This window comes from Platalea leucorodia (genome assembly GCF_965183815.1).
Source record: "Platalea leucorodia genome assembly, chromosome: 2".
NCBI lineage: Eukaryota > Metazoa > Chordata > Aves > Pelecaniformes > Threskiornithidae > Platalea > Platalea leucorodia.
The window spans coordinates 128,830,750-128,857,653 of NC_138824.1; the positions used below are offsets into that span (position 1 = coordinate 128,830,750).

The following is a 26,904-nucleotide window of genomic DNA, read 5'->3' on the forward strand; positions in this document are numbered from 1 at the left end:
AATAGCTGTTCCAAAGGATTTTCTTAAAGCAAGGCTTTTCTAACTACACTTCAGTTACACAAGCAGAGGATCTATCAGAGGGGAAAAAAACCTGTCCTTTAAAATGCTTTCACTTGCTTCGTTATCACATTAACTATTTTGACTTTGTTATTGAATGACCCAAGGGTTTTGTTCTGTAATGCCTTTCGTCTCCTCCGTATTCTTGGGTACTTCCCATGTGAAAGTCACACAACATACCGTTCTCCCCAAACCATCAACGTTATGAAAGACGCTTCAGCAGAATGGATATTTTAGGTTGGGATTTAAGTTCTAGAGAATTGTGATGTCTTTGATTAAAAAACAAATGTCCAAACTTATAACCTATATCCAAATTGAGCTCTTAGCAAGCTGAATGTGAAGACAGTTTGCTTGTGTAAGTAGAGGGAAGTGACTCATACAATTGAATATGGAAGTTTGATAGATTACTTGCTGTAAAGATTTCTGGCTTTTTTGTCTTTCTATAAAAATGCTTATTTCTACTTCATTTTCAATATGAAGGATAATTCTGCCCTAAAAGTTCCCTTCTGTTTTTAAAACATGCGGAACTAAAACCTAAGCCTGAACTTTTCCATATTCTGGAAATATCAAAATAAAGGTCCAAGTCTGGTGACTTGAATCTATTTTCTCTTTCAGGCCTTTATTTGCCATCATTTACGTCAGTCTTGTATAATTCCCTGAAGCCATTTAGGTTGCACTGCTGGAACTGTAGCAACTTCAGGACAATACATTTCAGAACTTGTCCCAGGGAGGGTCGAGCATCCCACAGGCGTGAGCTCCGTGTAAGCGCAGACGTAGCCACCCTGGTTTGAATGCTCTGCAAGCAGTACATTCACAGGCTTTTCAACATAGTTTTAGGGAAACTTATTTGAGTTGATCCGGTAGGAAATCATTCACAGGAAAATTCCAGATTATTATCGCATTGTTTGTGCTTAAGACAACTTGTGCTGCTTTCTAGTGAATTGCTTTATGTGGAATGCAGCTTTAGAGGGTGCTATTAAAATGTGTCTGAAGGTGTTTTTAGCCAAGTGACCGTGCAGTGTTCTTAAATGTGTGAAAACCCTGCAGCGTTACCTCCTGCCCCTTTCTCCTCTGTGTTGCTGAAGCATTGCCGTCAGTAATTTGGTTCGGTCTCTGTGTCTCTATGATGTTACTGTGTGCAAATTCATGTTTGAAGCGTAATTCCTTTACTGTATGTGTACACTGGCATTCAGAGCTTTGCATGCTTTCCCGACTATATGATTTTAAAAGTGAGATTTCTCTTAAAATTTTAAGATGATGATCCTTAAACTGGCGAATGTTTTAATAGTTTCGTTAGCTTCTGTTAGATCTGATATTTGGGATTAAAACTTTTAGAAATCTCCAAGTGAGGAGAATATAAACCATTGAACTTTGTTTCCAGAATAATGCAATTTCCATATTAAAAAAAGGTCGATTTTTGTATATGTTTTATAAGCAGGTCAATTACTCGGTATGTTAAAACCAGGAAAGGACCTAAAAATAGCATCCAAGACACTGACAGCCAATTGCAAAACTCTCCAGCAATGAATATAAACATTTGCAGTGAAAATGTTGATCTTGGTCACTGGTAGTTTTCTTCCGTTCCTCATAACAAGTGATACTTTTACATTAATGATTCCTAACTTCAAGGAGAAAATTACTTTATGCTTCTGTGTTAGTGCTAAATCCATTATTTTAGAATAATCACAATGACAATTTCTTGGAAGAGATGTGAGGATATGTTCCCCTTACAAAGCCTTTGCTGCAGCTGAGAATAGAGAAGTCAGGACATTCCCCTGAAGATGCACAAGTCAGTGGCATAAATATTTTCATTAGTAGCCTCTCTCCTTTTGATTTTAATTCCATGGGAAAGTTTTATTTCCACTGAACAAAAGGAAGTTAAAAAAAAAAAAAGTCTCTGCAAGTGCTCTGTAAAGGTGACAGTTGAAATACATGGAATCCTTTACGCAAATTATCTTTTTAAATTCTCAGAAAACCCCCAAACCCTAAATTAAATCTCTCCTAGATACCAGTGCACTGCAGCCCGACAGCTCTGTCGTGCAAGAAAAGAGCTAGGACAATAACTGCTCAGGGCTGCTTTCGTATGAATGTCATGATGACGGTTGGCTCAACTGTTCTTGTCCTTTTGCAATGCATGCGATTTTGTGGCAGTAGGTTACATTTCCAGACGGGCAATGCTTCAGCAATTACATGGAATCAGTACATTCTCACACGACGAGCGTCACTGTACTGCTCACACATGGATGAACAAAGGTAAGACTCAAAAACGCTGGCTTCGTTTTTATCCTAGCATGTGAGATGAAGTGTCCTGTGTGTTTCTGTCAGTGAGGCGGGCAGCAAGTGAGAGGTTTTGCACTTGCTTTTCTATTTGTATGCTGCTGCTCCTCATAGCTGGAATTTAACTATCAGTCCAGTGCTATGGAGGAAGTTGGTTTCTGAGTGTCCACCTGCATCTCGCTAACCCAAACCATGCGTAGGCCAGGGCTAAATGAAAACATTTTGAAGAAGGCAGGACTACTTTTAGGAGAGTAGTGGTATTTATACTGTGTGGCCTTAACCCATGGAATGCAGCTTTTTTAAATGCTCTGACTGCAGATAATAATACTTTTGCTCAGAGCTGCTCATAGTCTAACAGCCTGAATAGCAGCCTCTCCCAAATGATCGTCACTCCTTAGCTCTCAGGCAACACTGGACCCCTCTGGCAGTGCTCTCAGCTCCGCTGCTGCCAGCTGCAGGAACAGCCTGGAGACCTATTTGGAAAAAAGAAGAGCCAAGAAATCCAGGTCTGGAAGAGGAAGAGGAGGAAAAAGGACTGTCACCTCAGAGAGATGGCTGGGTGGGAGCCGAGGGATGCTGGGAGCTGGATACGTGCCTCTCGGAGGAAAAGGAATACTGGGCTCCCTCAAAGCAGGAGGCAGTTTAGAGGCAGGAGCAGACTTACGAGGAAGTGTCATACAGCAGGATGTTCTGCAGAGGAGGAGAAGCAGGAAAGAGAACTGTATCTGCCTTTCACATATGAACGTCCTGTCCCCTTACTGAAGCAGGGAGTCCAAATAAACTTTGCTTGACCTAGGTTACAGGGAGTACCTGGAAGAGGTCCTGGTTCAGGCTCATGCGGAAAGATGTGGTAGCTGACATTCTTGCTACACCCATCGTGCAGTGTGAGAAAAGGAAAACAAAAAAGAAAACCCAGAATATGGCGGTCAGGTTGAGGATTACTACAGCTTGGCAGTGTTCATACAGGACAACTTTTAGAAGTTGGGACATCATTTTAAAACATAGCAATCGTGCTAGGAAAGGATATGGCAAGGTTTTTTTAAATTTCCCAAAGACAGTGCTTTTATGTTTCTCTAGGATACAGTGGAGTGGTTTCTAAATAGAGAATTTGGGGTATAATCTCTTTGAGAAAGGAGTCCTGGGGAATAGGCCTAAACTAAATTTTATCCCAAAATCTAGGAAGAGGAGAGATTTCTACCTTGCTTTGGAACTGGCCAATAAAGTCATATAGTGATTGCAGCCTTTCATAGGTTTTGGTTTGCTGTTCAGATATGTTTAAGGACATCAAGTTTTGACATGTGTCATGCTGGTCTTTAGAATTTCAGTTTGAGCAGTGTATTTAATAGAAAATGGCACAGTATGTTCCCAAAAGTGTCCCAAAGATTATATCTGTTAGTGTCAGTTCTGTGAAGATGTATTAGTTAACTGTACTGCACAGGAGTGAGGAACATTTCTTGTTAATTTAGGGAGGGAGAAAGCTTGATGACACATGCAAATGGCACATCATATATTTTAAGTTCCGTGTATGTCGCCTACACTAACTGCATTTGTCCTTTCAACATCTTTCTCGGTTTGAGCACCACCGTATTTGAATTTTATGTGACTGTGATATTAATACACCTGTTAAAGAGAAAATGAATTACATAATGACATTTTTAAAAAAATTATATACCCTTTGGGGAAAAAAACCCATATATATATGTGGAGCCCTGATGATCTCTGCCTTGAAATTGCTGTCTTCCCCTTCTTCACCCGGCAGCTGTCACTGTGCTTAGGAAGGAGCTGGGCCAACCAGTCCACTGCAGAAGTACAAAGTGCTTGGGGTTATGGGAGACACTAATTCTCAAGGTATTAGAAGCTGTGCTTGCACATGAATAAACAATCCCAGTTTTATGCAGATATATTTAGCAGCACCGAGCCAGAACTAGAGAGCTACAACAGTGCCTACGTGAAGAAGGTGAAACGGGGTGAGGAGAAGGCAGTGCTCGGAAGTCGAGCAGAGGTACGGTTCTCTTCCATGAGAGTGGGACTGCAGTGCCAGGGACGGCTCTCCTGTGAAGCTCCCACCTGACAAGTTACGGATGCCCTCAAAGAACAGAGGCTGGGCCAAGGGTGAAAGAGCAGCAGGAGAATCTGCCCCCATCCCTGTGTGCCAGCTTTTAAGGTAGCACATGTGGTAACTCTTGCTGTGGCTCCAGTAGTGCTTTGCCGTGGTTCTCTCCAGTCTTTCCCAGGTAGTTGCTGTGAAGACGACAATTTCAGCAGTTTGCACAGAGTCATCTGGGTAGGGGAATACAATGCTGCAATACGTTGTCTGAGGAAGAGATTCACCAGCAAAACTGCTGCTTCTGCTGGAGAGCAGGACCCATATACACAACATGAGGATTAGCCCAGTTTTTAGTTGGAGTGCTTGAGAAAGTCCTTTTCTAATTTTATTCTTCAACCGTGGCAGAAAGCATTCCTCTTTTTAGACAGTTCTACTGGCTCTGAAGAGACAGCTCTCTCTTCTGAGCTATAAGAAGAATAATTTCATACCAGACACAGACCTACTTCATAACGAGAGGGTCAGAAGTGAGCCTTTTAATCTCTGGTCCAGTAGCTTCAACTATTTCTCCATCTCCAGAACCTCCTGGTCCTCTAGTTGTTACTGTTGCAGAAGAGCATGTGAGGTTTCCAATGATCTGGCCCTATCTTTGACTCCAGGTTGGTAGACGGCAGCACTGGCACAAATTGTTTTGCAAAGACTGTGCTAGCAGCCAGCCCTACTTTCTTCTTCCCTCTGGCTCCTTTACTCTTCGGTAGCTTTCTCGCCTCAGTCTGCTTTATAGGCTCCACGTGTTGCCACTGACAGCTCCTGCCAATGCCAGGAGCTCCCTTGCGCAGCTTCGTGCTTGCTGCCTGGCACTAGGCAAAGCAAGACAGACATCCTTAGCCCTACAGCAGTCAGACCCGGTTCGTTGCTATTTCTCCCTGAAAAGCTCAGAGAGTGTCTCCGTACCCATGCATTTGCAGTGAGGACAGTACAGCTCTGTCTCCAGCTGGCTCTCGCTGTTGCCTGCTAAAGTTTAGGTGGAAAGATGAACAGTGCCAGCTCGCTACGCCGTTGTCACCAAGGGCACGGAGCAGGTTTCTCACTTCGCTCCCTGGGAAGCCAGAGTTGATTTGTACCCTGAGACGTTTTGGATGCTGGGATCAATTTAGTAACGGGTGTCTTTTCCCCAGAGAGCAATTATTAATACCTTGACAATAAACGCTGGCTGTGAACGCAGTGCTAGAAGGTCCTAGCGATGGAAACCAGAGCAGAGCAAAGGACACGTGCTCTGAAGTTGGTAATGGCGTCTCCTTCGTGTCCTGCAGCAATGAGATACATGGATTAATTTTAAATGCATTGGTAACATATGGGTCTAAAATTATTTCATGCTATTTAGAACAAGTCCTTTGAGCTAAGGCTGTTGTAAATTCTAATTAGTCTATGCTAATCTCCATGATAAGCAGCTATTTCTAATGCAGATCTAACTGATGAGGTCTGACAGCAGTTTCCACACTTATTTATACACTGGCAGCAAGCTGGTATCGTGCTAGTATCAGAATGTTTGCTCAGGTTATGAAAACTCTGTATTTTCTGTACTCTACAGGGAGTTTGTATTTGCTGCAGGCTTGTGCCTGTTCTAGGATTGCCAACTTATGCCTGTTTGCTTGTATTTGTCTATGCAGAAAATAGGGAAAACTCCTTCAGCCGTTCCCGAAGCTCCAGCGTGTCCAGTATCGACAGGGACTCAAAGGAGGCAATCACGGCTTTGTACTTCATGGAGTCCTTTGCCCGAAAGAACGACTCCGCTGTCTCGCCCTGTCTCTGGGTCGGAACGGGCCTTGGTATGGTCTTAATCCTCTCCCTTAATCTGCCTGCTAGTGACGATTTACGGCAGTCAGAGCCAGTCATGGTGTCGCCAAGTGGTAAGCGTGCAGCTCTTCTCCTGTTTTTTGTCTGTCTTCTTGGTACAATGGGGGGAATAACTGCATGATTTTGTATGGCCTTTTGGGCAGAAATTTCTCAGTACGTGTATCAAGCCATGGTCGCTCACTACATAGTGGGCACAGAGGTAAAGAAAGATGCTCGTGAGAGACCCGCAGCTTCATGAACTGAGTCACTTTGGTTGTGTTATTTCTGAAGATTACCTTGCGTCGTGGGCAAAGTTACATGTTTCCTGTGAGGAAAGGGAAATCAGCAGCGTTCCTTCATATTGTGAAATGACAGTCGTGTGTACGGCTCTGATGCAGTCCTGTCTGGGGTGCTGTGAACAGTTTGGCTGTCTTACTATCAGAAAGCCGCAGCAAAGCAGAAGGTGGTTCAGGAAAGGAAACAAAAATGTTGGCAGGTTGATGTACCAGGAGAGATCCTTGGCTGAATGAGTGACAGATGGTGTAGCAGAGAGAACAGAGGGCTGAGAGAGGTCAGGTCCGAGGAGAGGCAGTGTGCGCTTAGTATGTTTAAAGTAAAATAATGACAAAAATCAGAGGACGCAGAGGAACAGAGGTTTCCCACCCCTGGTTTGCTTAGAAGAACAACGCTGGAAGGTCACCCAACTAAGGAGAGAAATTTTACTGCTGGGGAATAAATACCTTACTAGTATAATGTAGAGATAAAACAACAGGCTATCTCTATGGTATTCAATAGCATGTATTATATAGATTATTTGATATAGGCTGCCTGAGACCTTTTCAATACTGGCAGTGTGTTTGTTCACTTTCTTGTGTGGTCAGAAAGAACCGAGCAAGGAAGACCTGTCACCTTTGCTAGATCAGCCTGTTTGCTCTGTTTACAGAAGCTTAATGTCAGCTACACCGCACGCGTTCACAGTACTGACAACCAGTTTAATTGTGGTGCCAGTGCCAGTGAGAGGAAATTATATTTTGCAGGCACAGTTCTGACACTGAAAGGAGCCGTGCTGACCTTCGCGTGCTTGGACTGCATGGGGACGTTGACACATCCACCATATGAAGTATGGAGGGACCCACACAGTGCTGATGATGGTGAAAAAACAAGAAAAAGGAAACTTGTCATGCATTCCCCTTCCTCCTCCCAGGATATGGGTGATCATCAATTTGCAGTCATTTGTTCAGAAAAACAAGCCAAAGTCTTCTCATTGCCTTCCCAAACATGTCTTTATGTCCACAACATCACCGAAACGTCCTTTTTATTGCGAGCAGATGTGGTCACCCTCTGTAACAGCGTCTGTCTGGCGTGCTTTTGTGCCAATGGGCACATCATGACACTGAGGTACTTATCTAACTAATCTTGTGGCAAAACTAAGCAAAGAGGTGGCACAGTGCCGTCACGTTCCGCTTGTGTTTGCTCCAGGGCGTCTGATGCTCTGCATTAACTCCCTGGTGGGTGCATTTAACGCCCTGCCTTCCCCACTGCCATACCTATTGCTTGGCCTGCCTCCACATGGGAAGTTAAGGCACCGCACAGCAAAGCAAACTCCTTTATTTCATCGTGATCCCCACCCATGACAATTGATGGCTCTTGATTTTTAACTATCATAAAAGAAAGCACTGATAATTTTGCTCAGTTATGGTAAGTCAGGTATGGAGGAGTATAGAAAAAGTCAGGTGTAGAAAGGGTACTGTTTATCCAGTGTGAAGCAGCAAGTCCCACTCTTGCCGTTTCGGAAGATTTTCTGCTCCGAGCACCTGGTTTCCCTTCCGTGTCATCTCCACCATTGAGCTGACTGCAGTAGCCCTGTAGTCCTGCTCTCGCCTTGCTGCACCCCCTTTCCCCAGCCAGGCCATTTAAATTTTGGAAAGTGCTGTCCAAAACGGTGAACCAGGAGAAGCTGGAGGACAGCAAAGGCGATGCTGGAGCCTTTGTCTGCAGGGTGCAAGCCGGGCCCTGCTGTGCCATTTCCCGCAGCCGCCCATGCGGTAACTGGGGGCAGGCCTTACCCTGCAAACTGCCCAGCCACGAGGCACGAGCCATGCTGTGTCACACGCAGATCCCAAATCCCGACAGCAGCAGAAGCCTAAGGGTCGTTGCGGCAAGGCAGCTGAAATTTCTCCATGCAGGGAGGCAGAGCATGACAGGAAGGCAGCGTGTTTATGGCAGAATTTTTCAGCTTAGAGCTGCACTTTAACTATCCCAGTTATGAAAAGCATGAACTTAAATGTTGGTTTAAAATGCAGCCGCAGAGCAGGTGTACCACATGTGGCAACCGGTGACTAACCTAGGTTTCTGCTTCTCTTCAGCTTGCCCAGCCTTCGCCCACTGCTGGACATCAACTATTTGCCGGTAACAGACATGCGGATAGCGCGGACCTTTTGTTTCACTAACGAAGGGCAAGCTTTGTATCTCAGCTCTCCCACAGAGATCCAGCGCCTGACGTACAGCCAGGAGATGTGCGACAATCTGCAGGTAGGGCTCATACAATCATAGAATCGTTAAGGTTGGAAAAGACCCTTAAGATCATCAAGTCCAACCGTTAACCCAGCACTGCCAAGTCCACCACTAAACCATGTCCTTGAGCACCGCCTCTACCCGTCTTTTAAATACCTCCAGGCTCAAACCCTTACTTTGGTGCCTTTGTGCTTGTGCGGGCGGGCGGGCGGCCCGACTCGTCAGATGTCAATTGCCACGTGTTTATTGCTAGATTTTAGTATTTGAAGCAAAGACTGTGCTGCAGGAGCGGGACAGACGCGTGCCTCTCCATCTGCCCCGGCTGAAGGCCAAAGCAGCAGAGAGAGGTCAGCAGCTCTGGTGCTGGTTGGACTTTTTCATGACACCGTCACCTTGCTGCTGTGCCCCGACGCCCGGCGCAGGCCTACCGCCCGCCTGCATGCAATTGCGATCTCTGCTGGCTCCGTACAGAGGCAGATTTGTGCCCAAATGGGACTCTTCACAGCCTGCTTCTCTCAAAGTCCTACCCTATGAAAGACCAACTGTTAAAAATGACTGAAGGGAAAGAAGGGGACGCTACCAATGGAGAGCAGCTACAGCAGCTGGTACCAGCATGCATCCAACCACACAGCAACTGCCTCGGTGAAAACATGCATTCCTTCCCATATTTTTATCATTTTTTATTTTAACTCTAAAAATATCTTAATACCTACAGCTTTCAGTAGATAGGTGGGAGCATGAGACGAACCAGTGTGGTTAGTATCAAAAAATAAGCTCTGTTTTAATATATTTTTTAATTATTTACCATTGTTTTTACTCCAGTAATTGGTACTCCCCTTCTTCCACATGAGGAAAGCATCTCCCATTGTACATTACAATACAGTAGTTATAGAAATGGTCTAATTAAAATAATTTATTTTGAGCAAAAGGTCTTTACAATGTTGGATTTGGGCTCAGGTTGTTTTTTTTTTTACAATGAAAATGCAAATTAAAATGTCATTTACTGAAGAGGAGGAATTGTGAGAGGTTACAGGGAGAAACATGAGTAATAAAAGGGGAAAAAAAGAAGAGGGGGAATAAGTCCTAGGTTATATAATTAGCAGTGAACTAGGATAGAAATGTGAAAGAAATGGTCCTGCCAGCACTCATTATGCCCTAGAGAATAACGTGCTGAGCTGCTCAACTCGCATCACAGCACTGTCTGTCTCCAGTCTGAAAAAGCACTGTCAGGAGCGAGCACTGCACACAAGCGCATCAGAGAGGAGATTATTTTGCAGGGAACCAATTTTAAAATGATCAAAAGATTTGATCAATGTATCTTAGAATATAGTGAGAGGCGGCTGCAAGCTAGATGGTTTTTATTAACCTTAATAGCATCATACGACAACCAACCAAAGGGAAACGCAGCCCTGGCTTCTCTGTCCTGCTGGACTGTGGCTGCTGCTATCTTGGCTTTTATGCAGAGAGGACAGTAAAAGGCTTGCACGGTCACTGTGTGTGTACAAAAAGCAGATGACCCAGTATCACCTGCTACCTAGGAAATCAAAGCCAGGCTGCATGAGAGCCTCCACTTAGGCTGGAAGGGCTGCAGTAATTTTTCTCCCCAGGGCTGGTGACTGCGCAGAGGCGCAGTGAGTGAGTCACAGCGCTGTCCTAGCGCCCGGCCTCCCGGGAGCCGAGTGCTCTGCGCAGCCCAACAGCTGCCTCTGCCTGTTGGGGCTTGGATGAGCAAACACAGAGCTGAGCAACAGGGCAGCAACTGTTCTCGGTGCACACAGCCTCACTGGTTTCAAACACTAATGGGGCTGCACCCTTTATCGGTTTATTCCAGAGAGCCCACTTTTCCTAGTACTGCTGTAAATAGATCTGAGCCTGCGGATTGTTTGGGTTGACTGTTCCAAGACTGGGCACCATGACAGTGCCTTCAACAGGCATGCTTATTTAGCATTACTGATGGCACTGCCAACATGCACGGTAACAGGGTGGGTTGTATGGAAGGTGATGGGATTTTGTTAAAAAAAACAAACCAAAAAAAAAAAAAAACAAAAAAAAAACAACAAAAAACCCCACCACAAAAACCAACAACCAAACTCTCTGAACTGCTAGCAAGCACTGAACTCAGGTATGGTATAAAGAGAAAGCCGAGAGTGACTGCCCCGCTTGCCTGGATAACCACTGAAGCCAAACACATAATTCACAACAAATTGTTTATTCAATGATAGTGTTGTCTCTGCTGTTTCTAAGAAAAATGTGATCTTATCACTGGTATTTTCACTCTGTATTGCTTACAAATTTTTTTTCTCTGTGGTAATGAAGCTAAGACTGGGCAGTAACAAACCAAGCCCCTTTGAAAGCATGAGTGAATCTAGTTAGCCCAAGTATTTGCCTGTCATTAAACACAAATATTACGTACTCAATACTGTTCACACAACAGGCTCTTTTAAAACTAGCTGATTAGCTCCAATGCATGTGGCTCATTAATGCAAAGAAAGAAAACACCTAGAACTGCTTTCACCTCGCTAATTTTTCACATGGACTTTTGTCTGACTTTGCTAGGACATGCTTGGGGATTTGTTTACTCCTGTGGAAACACCAGAAGCCCAAAACAGAGGCTTTCTCAAAGGACTTTTTGGAGGAAGCGGACAAGCTTTTGACAGAGAGGAGCTTTGTAAGTAATTTATTGGGTGTTGGTTTTTTTTTTTTTGCAGAAATTAATTCCTGGGGTCCCCTACCCTTGTCATCTAGGAATGGAGTGGTACGCAAGATTTAGATCACACATGAAAAAATAAAGATGACATTGTGAAGAAAGGGGAGGTTCCTCAGTTGCCTTCCCATGATTCTTTCACCTTGGCAGCTTCTTTTGAGCGACTGGGGTAGATTGCTGCTGCTGCACAGAGCAAAATCTTCCACACATGCCATCTGCACGTCAAGTGGCATCACTGCTGCGAGGCTGCAGCTCGAGGACGAGAAGCACTGACAGAGCCACGGCCAGGAACTTATTTCCGTCCGTTTTTGCATTTCTTCTTTGCAGTTGGCGAGGCCACGGCAGGAAAAGCCTCTCGCAGTCTTGCCCAGCACATCCCTGGATCAGGCGGAATTGAAGGCGTGAGAGGAGCCGCAGGAGGAGTCATTGGGGACTTGACTCGTGCACGCATTGCCCTTGATGAGAGAGGACAGAAACTGGGAGAGCTGGACGAAAAGACAGCGAGCATGATGGCCAGCGCAGAGGCGTTTTCCAAACACGCGCATGAGGTAGGGGCCCCAGCACCACACACCCAGAACTGGGAACCGTCAACCCTGCAACTGAGCCCTTGCTTCCCTTTGGGAAAGCCAAGTATGGTTCTCCCCATTCACCTCGTCATGTTATTTTAGGGGTGCTCACGTTAACTGATGCCATTTTTCCTGCTCCCAAACAATGAGAATGCCAAATATAAACTTCCATTGCACACCCCTTCCTTTCATGTTTTCATAAATGAGCATCCATTGTTAGCCTCTGAATTTAGAACATGGCACTTCTCATCTCTCGCCTTTCTCACTAATTCATTATGATTTTTTTTTAAGCCACTTAGTGTGGCACATCTATGCAGTAGGGCAGAAAACAGGTAGGTGGATGTGTATACAGGAACTTTTACAGATCTTATTGGGAAGAAGAGGGTAACATTTCTAGTACAACACTGTGGTACAGTTACATAGAATAGGGCTTGCCTGGAATAGACGGCTTCTGTGCTTCGAGCTGGAAATGGAAAGCTCTTCCATCCCACGCTGTTAAGGCTGGGAATCAACTAAAGTGATTTTCCTTGAAGATAAAACAACATTAAAGAATACTTCCCAAAATGCATGTTTTTCATTTAACCTGCATCACATCTCTGGACAAGACCTTTACATTTTTATTGGCTTTTGTAAGGGTGAGGTAAAAATACGCAGAAAGAACATGCCCTGAAATGCAAAAAGTTGATATATTCAGGGCATATCTACTATGCTTCATATATAAGCTTCTTTCTATAGGAGTAAAAAGCAAGTTCCTGGTTATTATTCCCATAGCTCTGTACTTTTTGCAGAAGAAAAGTAGTGAAAGCTCCTCAGGAAAAATCTTTTCATGAATAGCAACAGCAGGTAACAATTTTTTTTTTTTTAATGTAACAATTATGAAGTGAAATACAAGGTCTCAGTGGACTCAAGACCTGATGACACTGTTAGTAAAGTACTGCATTGCTCCTCCTTTTTTACTTAAGGAGAAGGTTGTGACAGTTAATGGGCCTATGTGTGATACCTCATATGGAGAGCAGTGTTTTATATCTGTTTGTTTGTTTGTTTTCCCATTTCTGTAGGTGATGCTGAAATACAAGGACAAAAAGTGGTATCAGTTTTAGACTTTCAAAGAAGCTGCTTGTGGCTTTATTAAGAACACGGTTCAGGGAAGCAACATTCATTCCCAAATCTACCAGTCACTGGCCAGAGACAGTTTTTTCTCCTAGAAGATGTTTTCCTGTTACTATTATTGGATTCATCACAGTGGGAGTCAAGGAGAAATTTTCCGGACCGTGAGACGGAAGCTAGAGTCATGTGGGTCTTACGCCAACAGCTGGCTCATGCAGTAGCCGATTTTTTTTCCAAAAGGAACTCAACCATCACTGTGGCATGTAGTTTTTCAGAAGCTGTAGGTATGAACTGTGGGGAGTGCGTCTGGTTAAAAATACTCTGTACAAACTCGAATGTTAATGCACTTATAAAACTTTGCATGACTAATTGACATCTTAAAAAAAAAAAAAAAAAAAAAAAAAAAAAAAAAGAAAGCATGTTGTGACCGAAGAAAAATGGGATTTATTTCTATTCTGAGAAAAAAAAATACTTAAATGGCAAAAATCTTTATTTTTTAAAAGTGACATTACAAAAAGCCAGTACATTTCAAGCATGTTTGCTACTGTCCTCAACATAAAAATGAGTTGAGCTGCATTTTCTTATCTGCTATTTATTTCCCTTGAAAAACCTTGCTTGAAATCAGTGCTGTTTAACTCCTACCAGAAGAATAAATAACTTCAAAATCCTATGCCCAAAATATACAGATTTTTCAAGTAGCTAGACAGGCACTATCTGAAATGTCATTAAAACATGAGCATAGATGGTTTATTTGCAATTCAGAGCACATGACATGTCATCCTTATCTGTACTTTTTAAAATGTGCTCTGGATTCATCTCAGTTGTCCTTGAAGGGGGCTGTGGCATTTTTCATTCCCGTGGTGTCTGTACCACTTGGTTGCCTTATTTCTCAGTAGCAGGAATAGAGAGCCAGCTTAGGAAATCGCTTCTTCAAGTTAGGAAAGGCAAGATGGGAAACCGCAGGGCTACAAGTTGGAGAGTCCTGTCAAGTTCTGCTCATAGAAGCTGCTTAGCAGCTTGGAGAGCAGCGATTTTTCTTAAGTGGTCAGTTTAAATTATGCTAAGGAAATTGTACAGCAGCCCCCCTAAAGCTGGGGGAGAGAGACCACAGCAGCAAGACCAAACGATGGGCCAGGGGAGGAGCATGAAAAACAATTGTCAACATACAGCGGTGAATTGGCACATATATAAAATGACACCCCGGGTGCGTGGCAATCGATTTTCTGCTCACACTGCGAAAAGTAATTGCTTCTGCTTCAAAGTGGCTTGTTTGGTTTCTACAGTGAACTCTGCAGAAAACTCTCCAACCTGCAGCTACAGAAGAGATCAGTAAGTAGAACCTATTGCCCGTCTACGCGAATACACTCCTAGTCCGTGAGTGTGCTGCAGTCATGGCAGCCTACAGGAGCCTCACTGCCCCACAGGGCAACTGTTAGGTTAGAAACTTTTCCAGACTGGCTTGGAAACAAGGCACTGAAGGCTTGTTTTCACATGCCTGGACATAGTTTCAAATTAGAAAAGGAAAGTGAGGAAAAGGTGGAAAAGCGGCATTTAAAAATTTTCTGTACAAGAAGAGTGACATCCTCTGTCCCTTCAAGGAGTCCTGACGGACACTGATGCAGACAGGCAGCGTCCCCCTCCTAACTAGATCTTAACTTCACTGGTGTTTATATCATCCCAGTGGTCAGATGATCTCTCTCAAAGATGCCTCTCCCATATCCTTCGTTTTTTCACAATAAAATGGAGCCCAGCAAATTGTACAGTCCAGAAGTCTGGCTTCACTGTCATCCCAGCTGCTGTTCTAAAGCAGCTAAATCTATTCTAATCTAAATCTATTCTAATCTGTTCTAAATCCTTTAGCTGTTCTAAAGGATTAGAACAGATTCGAGGTGTTAAGTTTTAAATCCACATTGTAACACAACAGGAATGTTGTGCTTCACAGGATTTTTACATTTCTCTATGGGCAAAATCAAAATGATGCCCTGACAGGTCTAGCTCAAGTGGGAATGAGACACAAGTTCCTCTCTGTCACAGGACAAACTGTACTATAATTGTGAAAACTGTAGAAAATTACTGGGAAAAAGGTCAAAGCCCAAGCAATGCCTAGTTTTCTGCTGAGAGTTAAGGAATTGCAGTTGTCCGTGACCTGAGTGGATGCCTGTGTGTGTGAGGAAACAGCAAACTCACCACTCCAATGCCAATATGAACTGGGTTGGGGAATTCCTTCCAGCAGCCAGGTCAGAGAACTGGCCACTCGCGTGTGTGAGGAAGCATCACTGTAACCGGGCATCTAGAATGAGAAATAAGTAAACATGAGAACAACAGTTCTATCTTCTGTTTAAATGTATATTCACTCTGCCTGTGCTCTGGTCTATACTCCAAAACCACTGGTGTCTGGGCAACAAAATCCTTTGGGGCAGCAGATCATTCAAACCCTCCAACCAACTTTCTAGCCCTTATTCTTCCTGCTGTCTCTGCTTTTACAGAGAAGTTACGCAGGCTTCGTTAACACCAAGCCAAGGCCGCCCCACCGGTGTTTGTTCTGTACCCAGCTCTACGCTTGCTTCTGCGCTGAGCCAGCGCAGATGGAAAGGCCATCACCAGTTCCAGTCTGGCACTTGTGCACCCGCAGGCTACGGGGCCAGTTTCCACTACGAACTGGTGTAACGCAGTCAGCCTTTAGGAAGGCAGCCGGGTCAGCAGTAGCGCGTGGTGCTCAGGCAGCAGTTGGTTCACTTTGATGACAAAGCAGCTACCCATCCTGCGTAAGTTTTCTGCTGTACCCCGTGCTAATACTGCAAAGATCCCCATTACCTTGATGTCAGTGGAAGCGTCTTCAGGCTGGAGCTGGAGTGGCCTGCTCGCTCGTTTGAGAATCAAATGTAAAAATATAAGAGCAACTTTTAATTGCTAATCACTGTAGCACGCCCGTAGAGGAAAGTGTCTTCAACAAGTCTTTTACACAATGCCTGACTGACTTTGGCTGCCAACAGTCTCTAGCTTAACACCAGGGGAAAAAAAAACCTGCCAGTAGATTTCCATTTGCATTTTTATGCAACGGAGAAATGAGAATCTAGCATCCCTCAAACTTAGAGTTTTTAATACTTAAAACTTCTAAGCAACTTTTCTCTAGTACTCCTCATCAGGTCACAGCTGTATCTTGCTTTCCACTCTTACATATTTTACATATTTCCAGACAGTTACAAATTACTATTTCTGTTAAGTTCACCACTTGTGACTATAATTAACAATTTTCTTGTAGTCTGTAGAGACCTAAAAAGTTGTATATGTTTGTATATAGAACATTCTATATATATAAATATATATATGTAATGTATATGTTGTATAAGTTTGTTAGTGCACACTGTTAAATGCTTTCTATCAAGATTTACCATGTATGTGGAAAAAAAACTTCACTTAAAAACTTCAATGAGGGAGGAAAAACTCTTGCCTGGTTCATTTATTGTGAAATGAGGGGGAGTGTGGGATTTTTGAAAGGCCTGACCTGAACACTACCGAAGGTTGTTAGGGAAAGGCATAAAGATGCAGCATTCTGAGCAAGGGGCGCAGCATCTGACCTGAGCTGCTGTAAGAAAACGGAGGACCCGAGCTGTCGCCGGACGATGAAATCACGTGCTTTCACCTTTCCCACTAAGACAGCACCACCTCAAGCAAAACCCTAACCTTAGCGGTATCTTCAACATTGCAATCCTCAGTTACAATAGACCAGATTGGCTGGAAATACTTGTTCAATTTAAAATGCTTTTTGTTGATTTGGGCACCCTGTTCCCTCACATTCTTCTTTACAGGAGCTCTCTATCACAACACATCCGAAAGCAGCCACACAGAGCTTCCAACAGCACACACCCCCCTCTGGGTTTGACCAGGTGTGTTTAATCTTATGCCTAGAGCTGTAGGTAGACAGAATATGCAGAGAAAATACATTAAATTAGATTATTTATACGTTTTCAGAGTTGGCAAGTCTTCAATGAAGTACAAGCTATTTTATTTAAAATAAATAAATAAAAAAAAATCCATTCCTAGAGTTTTAACTTAAGCTTCAAATCTTGACTTAAAAGACAAGATAAAGGAAAATTTGAAAATCGGGTTTTGTTTTGTATAATTACCTGTTTTCTAAATTTTTTTACAGTCCTACAGTTCAGCTATTTACATTAGACATTCCCTCTATTACCAGAATATAGCTTCTTACACAAATATTTAACAGAAATACTCTATTTACTACACATATTGCATAAAATTATCACATATAGAAATTCTCTAAAACAGTTTACATACTCCTTTTACAGAAGCCCTTTCACATCTCAATGTGTGCACTGTAATGAAGATGTGCACACAAAAATATTTTCTTCAGTATACAATTTAAGAAGAAGAAAACATTTGCAGCTTACCGAAGAGCTGTGTTCAACCTCAGGACTCCTCCATTTATAAACTGTGTGTATTGTAACAGAGGCAAAAAGCCAGATTTCATTTAATTATGCCCCTTGAATACCCCAGCCCCCCATACATCATTTTCAATAACCTAAAGGTGAATTCAAGCACAGTATCTTTCAGTCTTGAATGTTTTTTTGCCTTGGCATGGTCTTAGTAAGAACACACTCTCTCTCATTAAGGAACTACGTGTGGCCATTTGTAGTCAACTCGTCATCTTAGGTGTATAAGCAATAGTCACGTAAATGAGTGTTTCCATTCATGTGTTTTGTTTTGTGATTAACTCGACAAATCAAACATTGTACTTTTTTAAATAGCAACCAATATTCAGAAATGTGGACAGAATATGTGTGGGGTTTGTTAACGAGTCATTACCTGTCTCTCAGAACGAAGGCTAATCTGGGGTGAACCACCCACTCCTGCGCTAACCATGTCCTGTTTCCACAGGTATCCTAAATCAGCGTCACAAAGGGAAAACTAAGGCATCTTTAACTGAGGCTGTTTCGAGTCCCCAGTAACGACCAAAAAAAAAAAAAAAAGAGGGAAAGAAAATAAAGGAAAGAATTGATATTAGTTGGTGTAGACCTCTCTTTTTTTTTTCAACCTCTACTCCTAGATTCTTTATAGTATTTTGAAGGTGTGTGGTTTGTATAAAGCCTTTGATTGGCGTTGACACTACTCAGTCACTCAGGAACACGGCAGATGCAGCCACGGTTGTTGGTGGCGTGGGGAAGGCCGCCTCCCTTCCTCCAGCAGCTCAGGCAGGGACGAAACCTGGACCCCAGCTAACGTTCCTATGCTTTCCTGCAGGGAGCTCCCATGGCGCTCATAGTCGTACCACCAGTCCCCAGGAACAGCAGCCTCGTTACCTGGACTTCTCAGCCGACTGAGAGCGCCCTTTACGCCACTTCCACTTCAGGTTAAAAACAGTCACCTATAAGCTGAAATCTCAAAAGGGCAGAAGCGAGCTTGTTTAAGGCCACTTGCCAACATGATTGAGTTGCTTTGCCAGGAGAGGCTCAAGAACGTCAGCCAAAGCTACTGAGCTTCCAGCTCCCTCTTTTCAGCTATGGATTTATACGAAAAAACAGCAGGGAAAAGTCTACAACTCTCTTCTTGAAGAAATACAAATGGCATGGGAAAAAGGCAAAAGGACCAAACCAGATCAGATTAGGTGTGTGTCATCGTTTGTCACCTGCCTCTCTCCCACCACTGCCCAGCTACACAAAAGTGCACAGAGCACTTTCAGTAGGCAGGGAGAGAAGGGAAGCTGCAGCAGAAAGACCAAGCCAAAACAAGCTTGTGGTCTGCACGTGAGGAAAAAGACCGAGTAGCTGTATCAAACATCAGTGGCAGGAGTCCCTGCTACCGCGTCTGGGGAAGTTCTGCCCCATCCCAGTAGTAAGCCAAATTGAAATTTGAGTCTTTTTTGACCAGAAAGGATATAGGAACCGATGGAACAAGGCTGCTCGGCAGCCGAAGGGGACGGGCTCTCCCTGCGAGGAGCTGGGTCAGACAGGTTCACATGATGTGAAGGCAAGGCTTTCCTGGTGACCACGGCTATTTGTCAGGACGGGGTCCCAACCCAATTTCTTCCAGCAGCCAGACACCCACCTGCTGGTGCAGCAGCCAGGCAAGGGCAGCGCAGGACACAAGGCAGGACTAGGCTGCAGCAGCAGCTCTGTGCACACCGAGGGACAAAGCTGCTGTAACAAACATAGCTCCTATCCCTTCCGCAGCGTTCACCCGTCGTCTTCTTGGGCTGCCAGACCATGCGTGTTACTGCACGTGCTGTGCAGTGGCAACTAACAGAAGGGAGGAGAGGACTGCAAAGAGAGAGACACAAACAAGCTGAGGAACAGAGAGCGAACACAACGAGATGCATCCCATCCTGTCTACAGAGAGTAAACCGCACTCTGGTTATCAGGACCTGAACTAGAAAAAAGCCCAGTTTCCAACTAAACACAGGCCTCAGCCCGTCAGAGGTGCAGGGAGAGGGGCCCACGGGCAAAAATAAGTAATGCGAGCAGCCAATGTCCTTTTACCAACTTCAGAAAATAGCAGGTACCCTCTTCTGCACAGTTGTAAGCAGTGCCTCTGCTTACCTGACCTAAGTCCTCTTCTGCTTGCCCTGCTTAGTCTCAGAATGAAGGAATTAAGGAATGTAAATAGCAGCAATCAGCCAACAGCTCAGAGCCAGTTCTAATACCATGACTCAAATGCCACAGCCGCCTCACTTACAGAGCAGTGGCCACCTTTTGTCTTCTCATTTGCTCCAAATTACTGCTTAATTAAAATGAACTCCCTGAGTTTGTTTAGCAAAATAGGTTTAGTTCTGTGTCCATCACCTTATTGATTAGCATCACCCCTGTCTAGAGAGCTTGTTGGGAAATACGCACGAGATCCATCCTTCTGAAATTCTAACGAGAGTGTGCGGGAGGAAAATCTTGTAATGTACCAAAGAACAAGCAACTTAAATTACAGCAGCTCTGGTGAGGCCTGAAATACAGCACAGGTGTGTCACCGCGTGAGACCCAGGGACAGGAAATCATTAGGCCCTGTGAATTGATAATGAGTCCAACCCAGCATCTTCACAGGCAGAGCACACAAATGGTCAGACGCCAGGGTGCCGAGGCTCAGATCTGGTAATAACAAAAGCTTTAATAAGCTAAGAAAAGAAACAACTGTCTATCAACCGAATGCTGTGGATGAAGAGCTCAGCCATCAGGTGGCAGATGTGGTAGAAGACCACAGCGCAGAGCAGGCAGGAAGGAGACAAAAAGTCTCAACGTAAAGTGCAATCCAAAACAGGAAAGAAGGCCAGGTAGGTGCTGAGAAGGGCAGTCAAGGCATCCTCGCCCGGGGCTTTGGCTCGATACCACATGCCCGCTTTGCTGCACAACAGGCAGGTGGTGGATCAGAGTCCAGGATGCGGCCTTTTGTGCGCAGGCCCCGTTAACATCTTTTAAAACTCACCGTGTTCTTGAAACCTCAGTGCCAGGTACTTCTGATGTCAGGGTAATGGCCACGCCAAAAGCAGCACATTTGAAGTTAACAAGCTCAAGCACGCTATCAGGCTGTTGAAAGCCAAGTATGCATCCTCTCAGATCAGGCTATAACAGCAACTTCAAAAGTACACTTCTTTTAAAAAGGATCCGGCAGAAGTTCAGAAATGAAAGAATAATTAGGGGCTTGAAAATTTCTCATAGGAGGCAAGAATGGAAAGATGGAGATGTTTACATTAGGGAGGAACTGCAGAACACAAGACATGATAAAATAATTGGAGGCATAAAGAAGATGACAGGAGGCACCTGTCCTCCCTTTCTTGTAACATATAAGGGCTACACAATGTAAATAACAGAATTCAAGGTCAGGCATTGTATGAAGTTAACAAAAACAGCCGAACTTGTATAACCATTGCAACCATCTGGAAGGGAAACAAAACCATGTGATGTGAGGTTTAGCCAGACCAGAAGGTATTAGTGAGGACAGGAACGCCAAACAGTGGCAGATTAATTCCCCGCGGGGTCCTTCCTTGCCCCCTCTTTTGAAGCATCTGATCCCGGCAGCTGACCCGAGTCACTCGCAGGATCAGCTCAGCCTGACAAGCCCAAACTCCCAGAAAAACTTTCTGCCTGATCACAGGGATGGAGCCAAAGACGCTGCAGCAAAGCACAGGAGAAATCTGAGCAGTTTTTAGCCAGGCTACCAACAGGCAGGGTAAGAGGCTTCCCTAGGAGATGGGTCTCTGAATGAAGAGCCACAGGTCACCCACCACCATTCGGCGACACCTCTCTAACCCACCAGACCTCAAACACCAGCAAGGCTGTCAACTTCAGCTGGCCAGCCTGAGATTTTTTTTTTTCTTCATAAAAATATGAATTGCCTTTAAGTTTTTAACCAATAAGTTGAGTTTCATTCTTTGAAAAGGAATGTTTTTGCTGTGATTTTGTGTTACTTATAAGAGAGTCCAAACACTATCCCTCTCAAGGCCAGTTTGCAAGGCAGCAGTAGGATGAATTATGACAGTCAGTCATCAAAATGGTTTCCTAGAAGTCAGAGGTCAACCAAGCACCGGTTCCCCTCACTGTGAACGCTGCACAGCTGCTCAGTTAGCAATCCAGCCAGCTGCAAAGCCATTTTGGCACCTGAATATCATCAGCAGAATTCAGTACAAAATGATCCTAGCAGAGGACTATAAAATTCAACATTAAGTGCAAACACAATGACTTATTTTTTTGTCCTATACCCAATTACACACAAGAACTGCCAAATTATCTTTCTGCCTTGTTTTAATAAAATAATCCAGCTCATTTCATATGTAATAAATTCATTAGGCTTTGGGGTTTTGCTTTAAATTACAAGATCAAGCATATTTTAACAGAATTCATTTAAATACTGTGCTTTTAGCAATTAATAATTTCACAGTTCTGTAAACATGCTTCTGCGCTGTCTGACCTTTGAAGGATTTGGCTTGGTGAATTCATACCAGCTTCCACCACACGTTTCAGAAGGCAGTTTGCAACGACGTGTGTAAAAACACAATACAGGAGGATCGCACTGCACGCAGGTCTGGCGCTGCGCTGGCCCTTGCCCTGCCCCGTCCATGGTGCCTTCCACCTCACCACATGCGAGAAAGCTGCATTTCATGTCAGAGCTCCAGGTCCTGCAGGTCTCCCCAGCTAGGTCCAATTTTCACTTTAACATCCAGTTTTACTGAGAGTTTGATGGCGTTTTCCATCTCATGTTTGACAATCTGAGCGACCTACAAGAAAATGCAAAACATCAGATGTACACGTAACTTCAGTGCTCTGTTTGTCTGTCAATAGCCAAGGTGGCCGGACACCTGGAGTCCTCTCCTGCGTTTATTTGCACTGACTTACAACTGACGGGAACGCAACCAAACATTTTAATCCTGATTAGGGTTTATGAATGGAGAAACTGTATGAAGCCAGTAACATTTTATGCAGTAGAGAGTTGTGACTGGTTCCGCACTGTTTAAGGCTACTTAGAAAAGAGGCAAGATTAAGTTTCCATTAAACACTTGAGAGTCCTGCAGAGTCTCCTTTCACCCAGCTGCATAATTCTAAGTGTTTTGTGGAGTCTGTTCTGAAAACTTCAATGTACTGAAAGCAAGACATAAAGCAAATACACCAGAGGCAAAGAACTGTGTTCCTCCTCGTTGTGTCGGCGAGAGGCACTCTGTGAAACACAAACTACAAACCTCTGGGAAAGCAATCACATTCAATGCAGGTGCTAGAAATACCACCCAGGTTCCCCTTCACTATTTTGTTGAGGCAACTCCAACATTTGCTGCCCTCCAAAGGTATTTCTAAGAAAACACTCATTTAAGTACACAGTTAGGCAACCAGAAGATATTTTTGCCTGTGACTTTTTGGATTGTAAGAGACTGGATTTTTTTTTCCTGACTCTAAATACCTGCCCCTGGATAAAAGGACTCTTTTTTCCTACCCCAAGACACACATGGAGTCCAGCCTATCCTGATTGCTTATTTGAGTGAATCTTTCAATGCACACCCGCCCCACAAACCCTTCCACAGCAGAATGAAAAGAGGCTTTGAAATTATTGTGATCCCTCATCTCAGCTAGAGGCCACTGTGTCAGCCTACGAACTATTCAAGCTTTCTGACCCTTCCGTGCATTTTCATAATTCCCTCACAGGTACCCACAGTAGACATTCCTCCACAGTTTTCACTGGGGAATGGAGAAGGGGATTTGAGGAGATCAAAGCACAAGAGTTTACAACAGCATTAAGAACTAGGGGGAGATCTGTCTTCCAAAACCCTATGCCCTTACATACCACATTTCAAAATGATCTTGATAACCTAGAAAAATGCTTTCAAATAGGATGTAATTCAGCACAGACAAGTATAGAATAGAAAGAAGCAGGACAGAAATAATCTACGGTTCAAAATAAGGATGAAAAATAACTGCCTGGGCAGGAAAAAAAATGGGGTTATCAGAGATTAAAAACTGAACAGGCACACTGCTGCGAGAAAGAAAGCAAATGCAATTCTGGAACGCAGAAAAAGAAAATGTTGCTTGTGTGACACACACATCAATTTTCCACTCTATTCAAACCACTGCAGCCTTGATCAAGTTTGGGGCCAAGTATTTCAAAAGAAACATGAACAGAGGGAGATTCTCTGAGCACGCTCACGGGTCCAGCACACACCACCAGCGAGGAACATCAGATTAGGGCTGCTGCACATAGAACAAGGGACAGCAGCTGCAGGGGAGACACGAAAACCTGCGTGAGGTTCCTGGGAAAGCTGATGGGATGAGATGGGACATGCGCCAACGCCCTTGAACCGGGGGGCTTTGGGCTCTGAATTTCCTGTACATTAAGCAAAGAGCACCGTTTCCAGGGTTCTCAATGGTCAGCTAAAACACGCTTGGAGGAATACTGGCCATCTTAAAAACATAAATGCAATGATGCTGGGAACAAGCAAGCAGTTTAAAAGCACCTACCCTTTGATTCCTAATCTAGTCCATACCTTTATGTTCCTACCTGACTCCTCATTGCCAGGGTCAGCTCAACAGATAGAAGGTCAAGCCTCCCTCTACCATCTTTGGCCATATTATCACAGTCTTGCTGCTGTGATAAGCTCTGAAAGCTCCCTGCCTTCACTTTGACATTCTGCACAGACTAGGAAAGCCCTGATGCCCCAGGCATTTCACGCCTTTAGCACAAGAAAAAACAGGTATTACCCCAATGTGGTCTTTTTTAAAAGAGGCAAGCTAGCTCACTGATAGACTGCAAATGAAAACAGAGCAATCACTAGCGTTGTTTCTCTTACAAATCATTTGTAAGGATACTCTGACTGGAACACAAATTCCTAGATATATGGAAAGATATTTTTAGTTTTCTTTTGCATACTTTAGCAGCTGAAAATAAGCTAGAGCCAGCATCAAGCACGTCACCCAACTAACGCGTCTGAATAAAAATTGCTGTTGCAGCCGAGAAAGACATGATTTACAGTATAATAAAGCCTTAGTGCCAGTAAGATCAAAAAAACCCTCACCAATACAGAAACCAAGAAATGCTCACTTCTTTTTTACTAAAAGGTATATTGTAGTCTAAAAGGACTAATTAATTCAGGCCCTGCTTTGAGTGGGGCCTGAGAGGGAGAGACTTTAAGAGATCCTTTCCAACCTAGATCTTTCCACTATAGGATAATTCTAATGGTGCATCTGAGAGGACAGCAGGCAACATTATCACAAAAAAAGATCCTTTCTGGCCCTAAAAACAATTAATCAAAGGAGTAAGAAGTACCTTGTTGTCTCAGCTAGACAGAAATCCTTGAAAACCAAGCAAATCTGACACATACAAGGAAAGTCTGAGTCTAGGATACATGTCTTGTGTACATATGCTGTTTTAAGTGACTGCCCAGAAAATCTATGGACAGAAATATATCTGAAGGAAGTTAGAAAAGCTGGTAATAATTGTCCTTGAAGTTGAGGTTGTTAATGAAAAAATATAATACAATAAGCAAATCCACTCACTTGGCCCCAGTTCTTCTGGGGACACTCTGATACTCGGAGTCAGTATCTAAAGACGTAAAAGCCTATACTCAGGGGATTTCAGTTTTCTACAGAAAGAAAATTAGGAGCCTTTTCATCCCTAAAACAACCTGCCTACATTGAAGTAGCAGATGTCTGAACAGAGCTGGCAAAACGAACAGAAGCTTGAGCTGAGATTCAAGAGAAAAATATTAAACCTTTTGTTCTTAATGAAATTAAAAAAAAAATGCTCAGGCCACTCAGTACTGCTGAAAGGTCTCTCAGAGTAGGAGTTACTGCTTGCCATCAGGAAATGGCCTTTTGTCATTGACGATGTGTATGCACAGAACAGAACTGGGAAAAAGACACCCCCAAGCTATGGAAGCATGCTCTGGGAGCCTTCCTGCATTTGTGCTCAGGACTTGGGAAAACACCGAGCTGCCAACATATGGCTAAAATGCTTGCTACACTGAAAGCTGTCACACAGACACCACTAAGCCCAGGCACAGGAGCACCTACACAGTGGAAGAGCACACACAGAGACACATATGCACATGACGGGTACCTTAAGTCCACACAGCACATTTCTTGTATCTATCTATCGTGCTGCTAACCAGCACCATAACACTCCTACCAGAAAGACAGGTAGGCAGGGAACGAGGAAACAAGTACCAAAGCACAGAATCCTCCTTTTCCTACACAGAGCACAAACCACAGCTGTCACAATACATGTTCTGAGCTAGGCACCAGAAGACATGAGTGTAAACAGAGGCAAAAAATACCTCCAAACGAGGGAAAACTTCCCTATACACCTGTCAACAATATTAAGCTACTTCAATCATCAAGTCTTGCAGAGAAGTTGTACAAACTGCTGTTACAAGTAGCAAAGCACACCTTGGAAAAATGAACTTCAGCCATGGGGATGGCTTGAGACTGAAAATAAAGGGATCAAGAATACAAACATCATCTTTCATCCAATTTAATATTGATTTCACAGACCTTTTAGGACACAGCAAGAGAGGATCCAGGGAAGAAAAGCTGAGCCCCTAGAAGGAAGGCTTGTTTGAAACATCATAATGCAGTAGATAGCTGAAAAAGCAACTGCACGGCTGTACCTGGATGACATCGTCCTCTGCAACTTCATAGAGGAGCTCATCATGGAGTTGGAGGATAAAGAAACCTCCGCTGATAGGATGTAACATCCCTCTGTTTCTCTTCCTCGCTAGCCTTCCTACACAGGTGAAGAGCACAGTTCGTTAGATACCATTATTCACAGGCATTTTCCCTGTCATTAAAAAACTCTCACACATTCCTAACGCTGACAAAAAGAACATGAGGAACTTTAAAATTAAAAAGCCCATGCCTACAGATAAAACCACAAAACATTACTACTCTATCAATATTTGTACAGCTACTGAGGGAAAAATGTTAATGAAAAGCATTTTAGATATAAACATTTCAGCCTTACATTATAAAGATATGAATCAGAACAGAAACAAGAGACAGTTGCGTCCCCTGAACCATCTGTTTTAACAGTAAGTTTTAAACAAAATCATGTCAAGTTTATTCAGAAGTTGGTTTACAATGTTCTCTCTGGCAATGAAGTAGGATTCTGCTTGTCTTCCAAAATCATTTTAATGGCTAGTCTAAAAAGGCAGTAAGCCTCCTCCCAAATGCAGCTATCTGAAACTGTAGCTACCACTCCTGATTAAAAAAAAGGAAAGAAAAAAAGAGCAGCTTTTGAATAAACAAGTAAGCAACTGACAAAAACAGGATCCTGGTAGGCCTTGCCTGACAAAAATAAAACAGAACAAACAGTTCCATGGT

At 43.7% G+C, this 26,904-nt stretch overlaps 2 protein-coding genes across 10 annotated transcripts in view; one reads left to right on the top strand and one right to left on the bottom strand.

Moving 5' to 3' along the window:
- Window positions 1-13,098, top strand: part of STXBP5L (syntaxin binding protein 5L) — a gene marked incomplete at both ends in the record, with an annotated part of 204,450 nt that extends 191,352 nt beyond the window's left edge. For both annotated transcript variants that reach the window (XM_082331864.1, XM_082331865.1), the window contains 6 exons: window positions 6,049-6,294; window positions 7,258-7,612; window positions 8,581-8,746; window positions 11,285-11,396; window positions 11,760-11,980; window positions 13,057-13,098. In XM_082331864.1, the coding sequence (XP_082187990.1) occupies window positions 6,049-6,294; window positions 7,258-7,612; window positions 8,581-8,746; window positions 11,285-11,396; window positions 11,760-11,980; window positions 13,057-13,098 (1,142 nt within the window). The remainder of the gene's footprint in view (window positions 1-6,048; window positions 6,295-7,257; window positions 7,613-8,580; window positions 8,747-11,284; window positions 11,397-11,759; window positions 11,981-13,056) is intronic.
- Window positions 13,099-16,356: 3,258 nt separating this feature from the next.
- Window positions 16,357-26,904, bottom strand: part of POLQ (DNA polymerase theta) — a 63,636-nt gene continuing 53,088 nt past the window's right edge. For 3 of the 8 annotated variants that reach the window (XR_014230375.1, XR_014230377.1, XR_014230378.1), the window contains 3 exons: window positions 26,193-26,308; window positions 22,013-22,319; window positions 16,357-19,380 (listed from right to left, as the gene is read on the bottom strand). Coding sequence is in view for 2 of the 8 variants with exons in the window: in XM_082331818.1 (XP_082187944.1) it covers window positions 22,206-22,319; window positions 26,193-26,308 (230 nt within the window). In the remaining 6 variants the exon portion in view is untranslated. Of the gene's footprint in view, window positions 19,381-20,036; window positions 20,197-21,622; window positions 22,320-26,192; window positions 26,309-26,904 lie in introns of those variants that run through there. The other 5 variants (XR_014230374.1, XR_014230376.1, XR_014230373.1 and 2 more) reach the window with 5 other exon arrangements.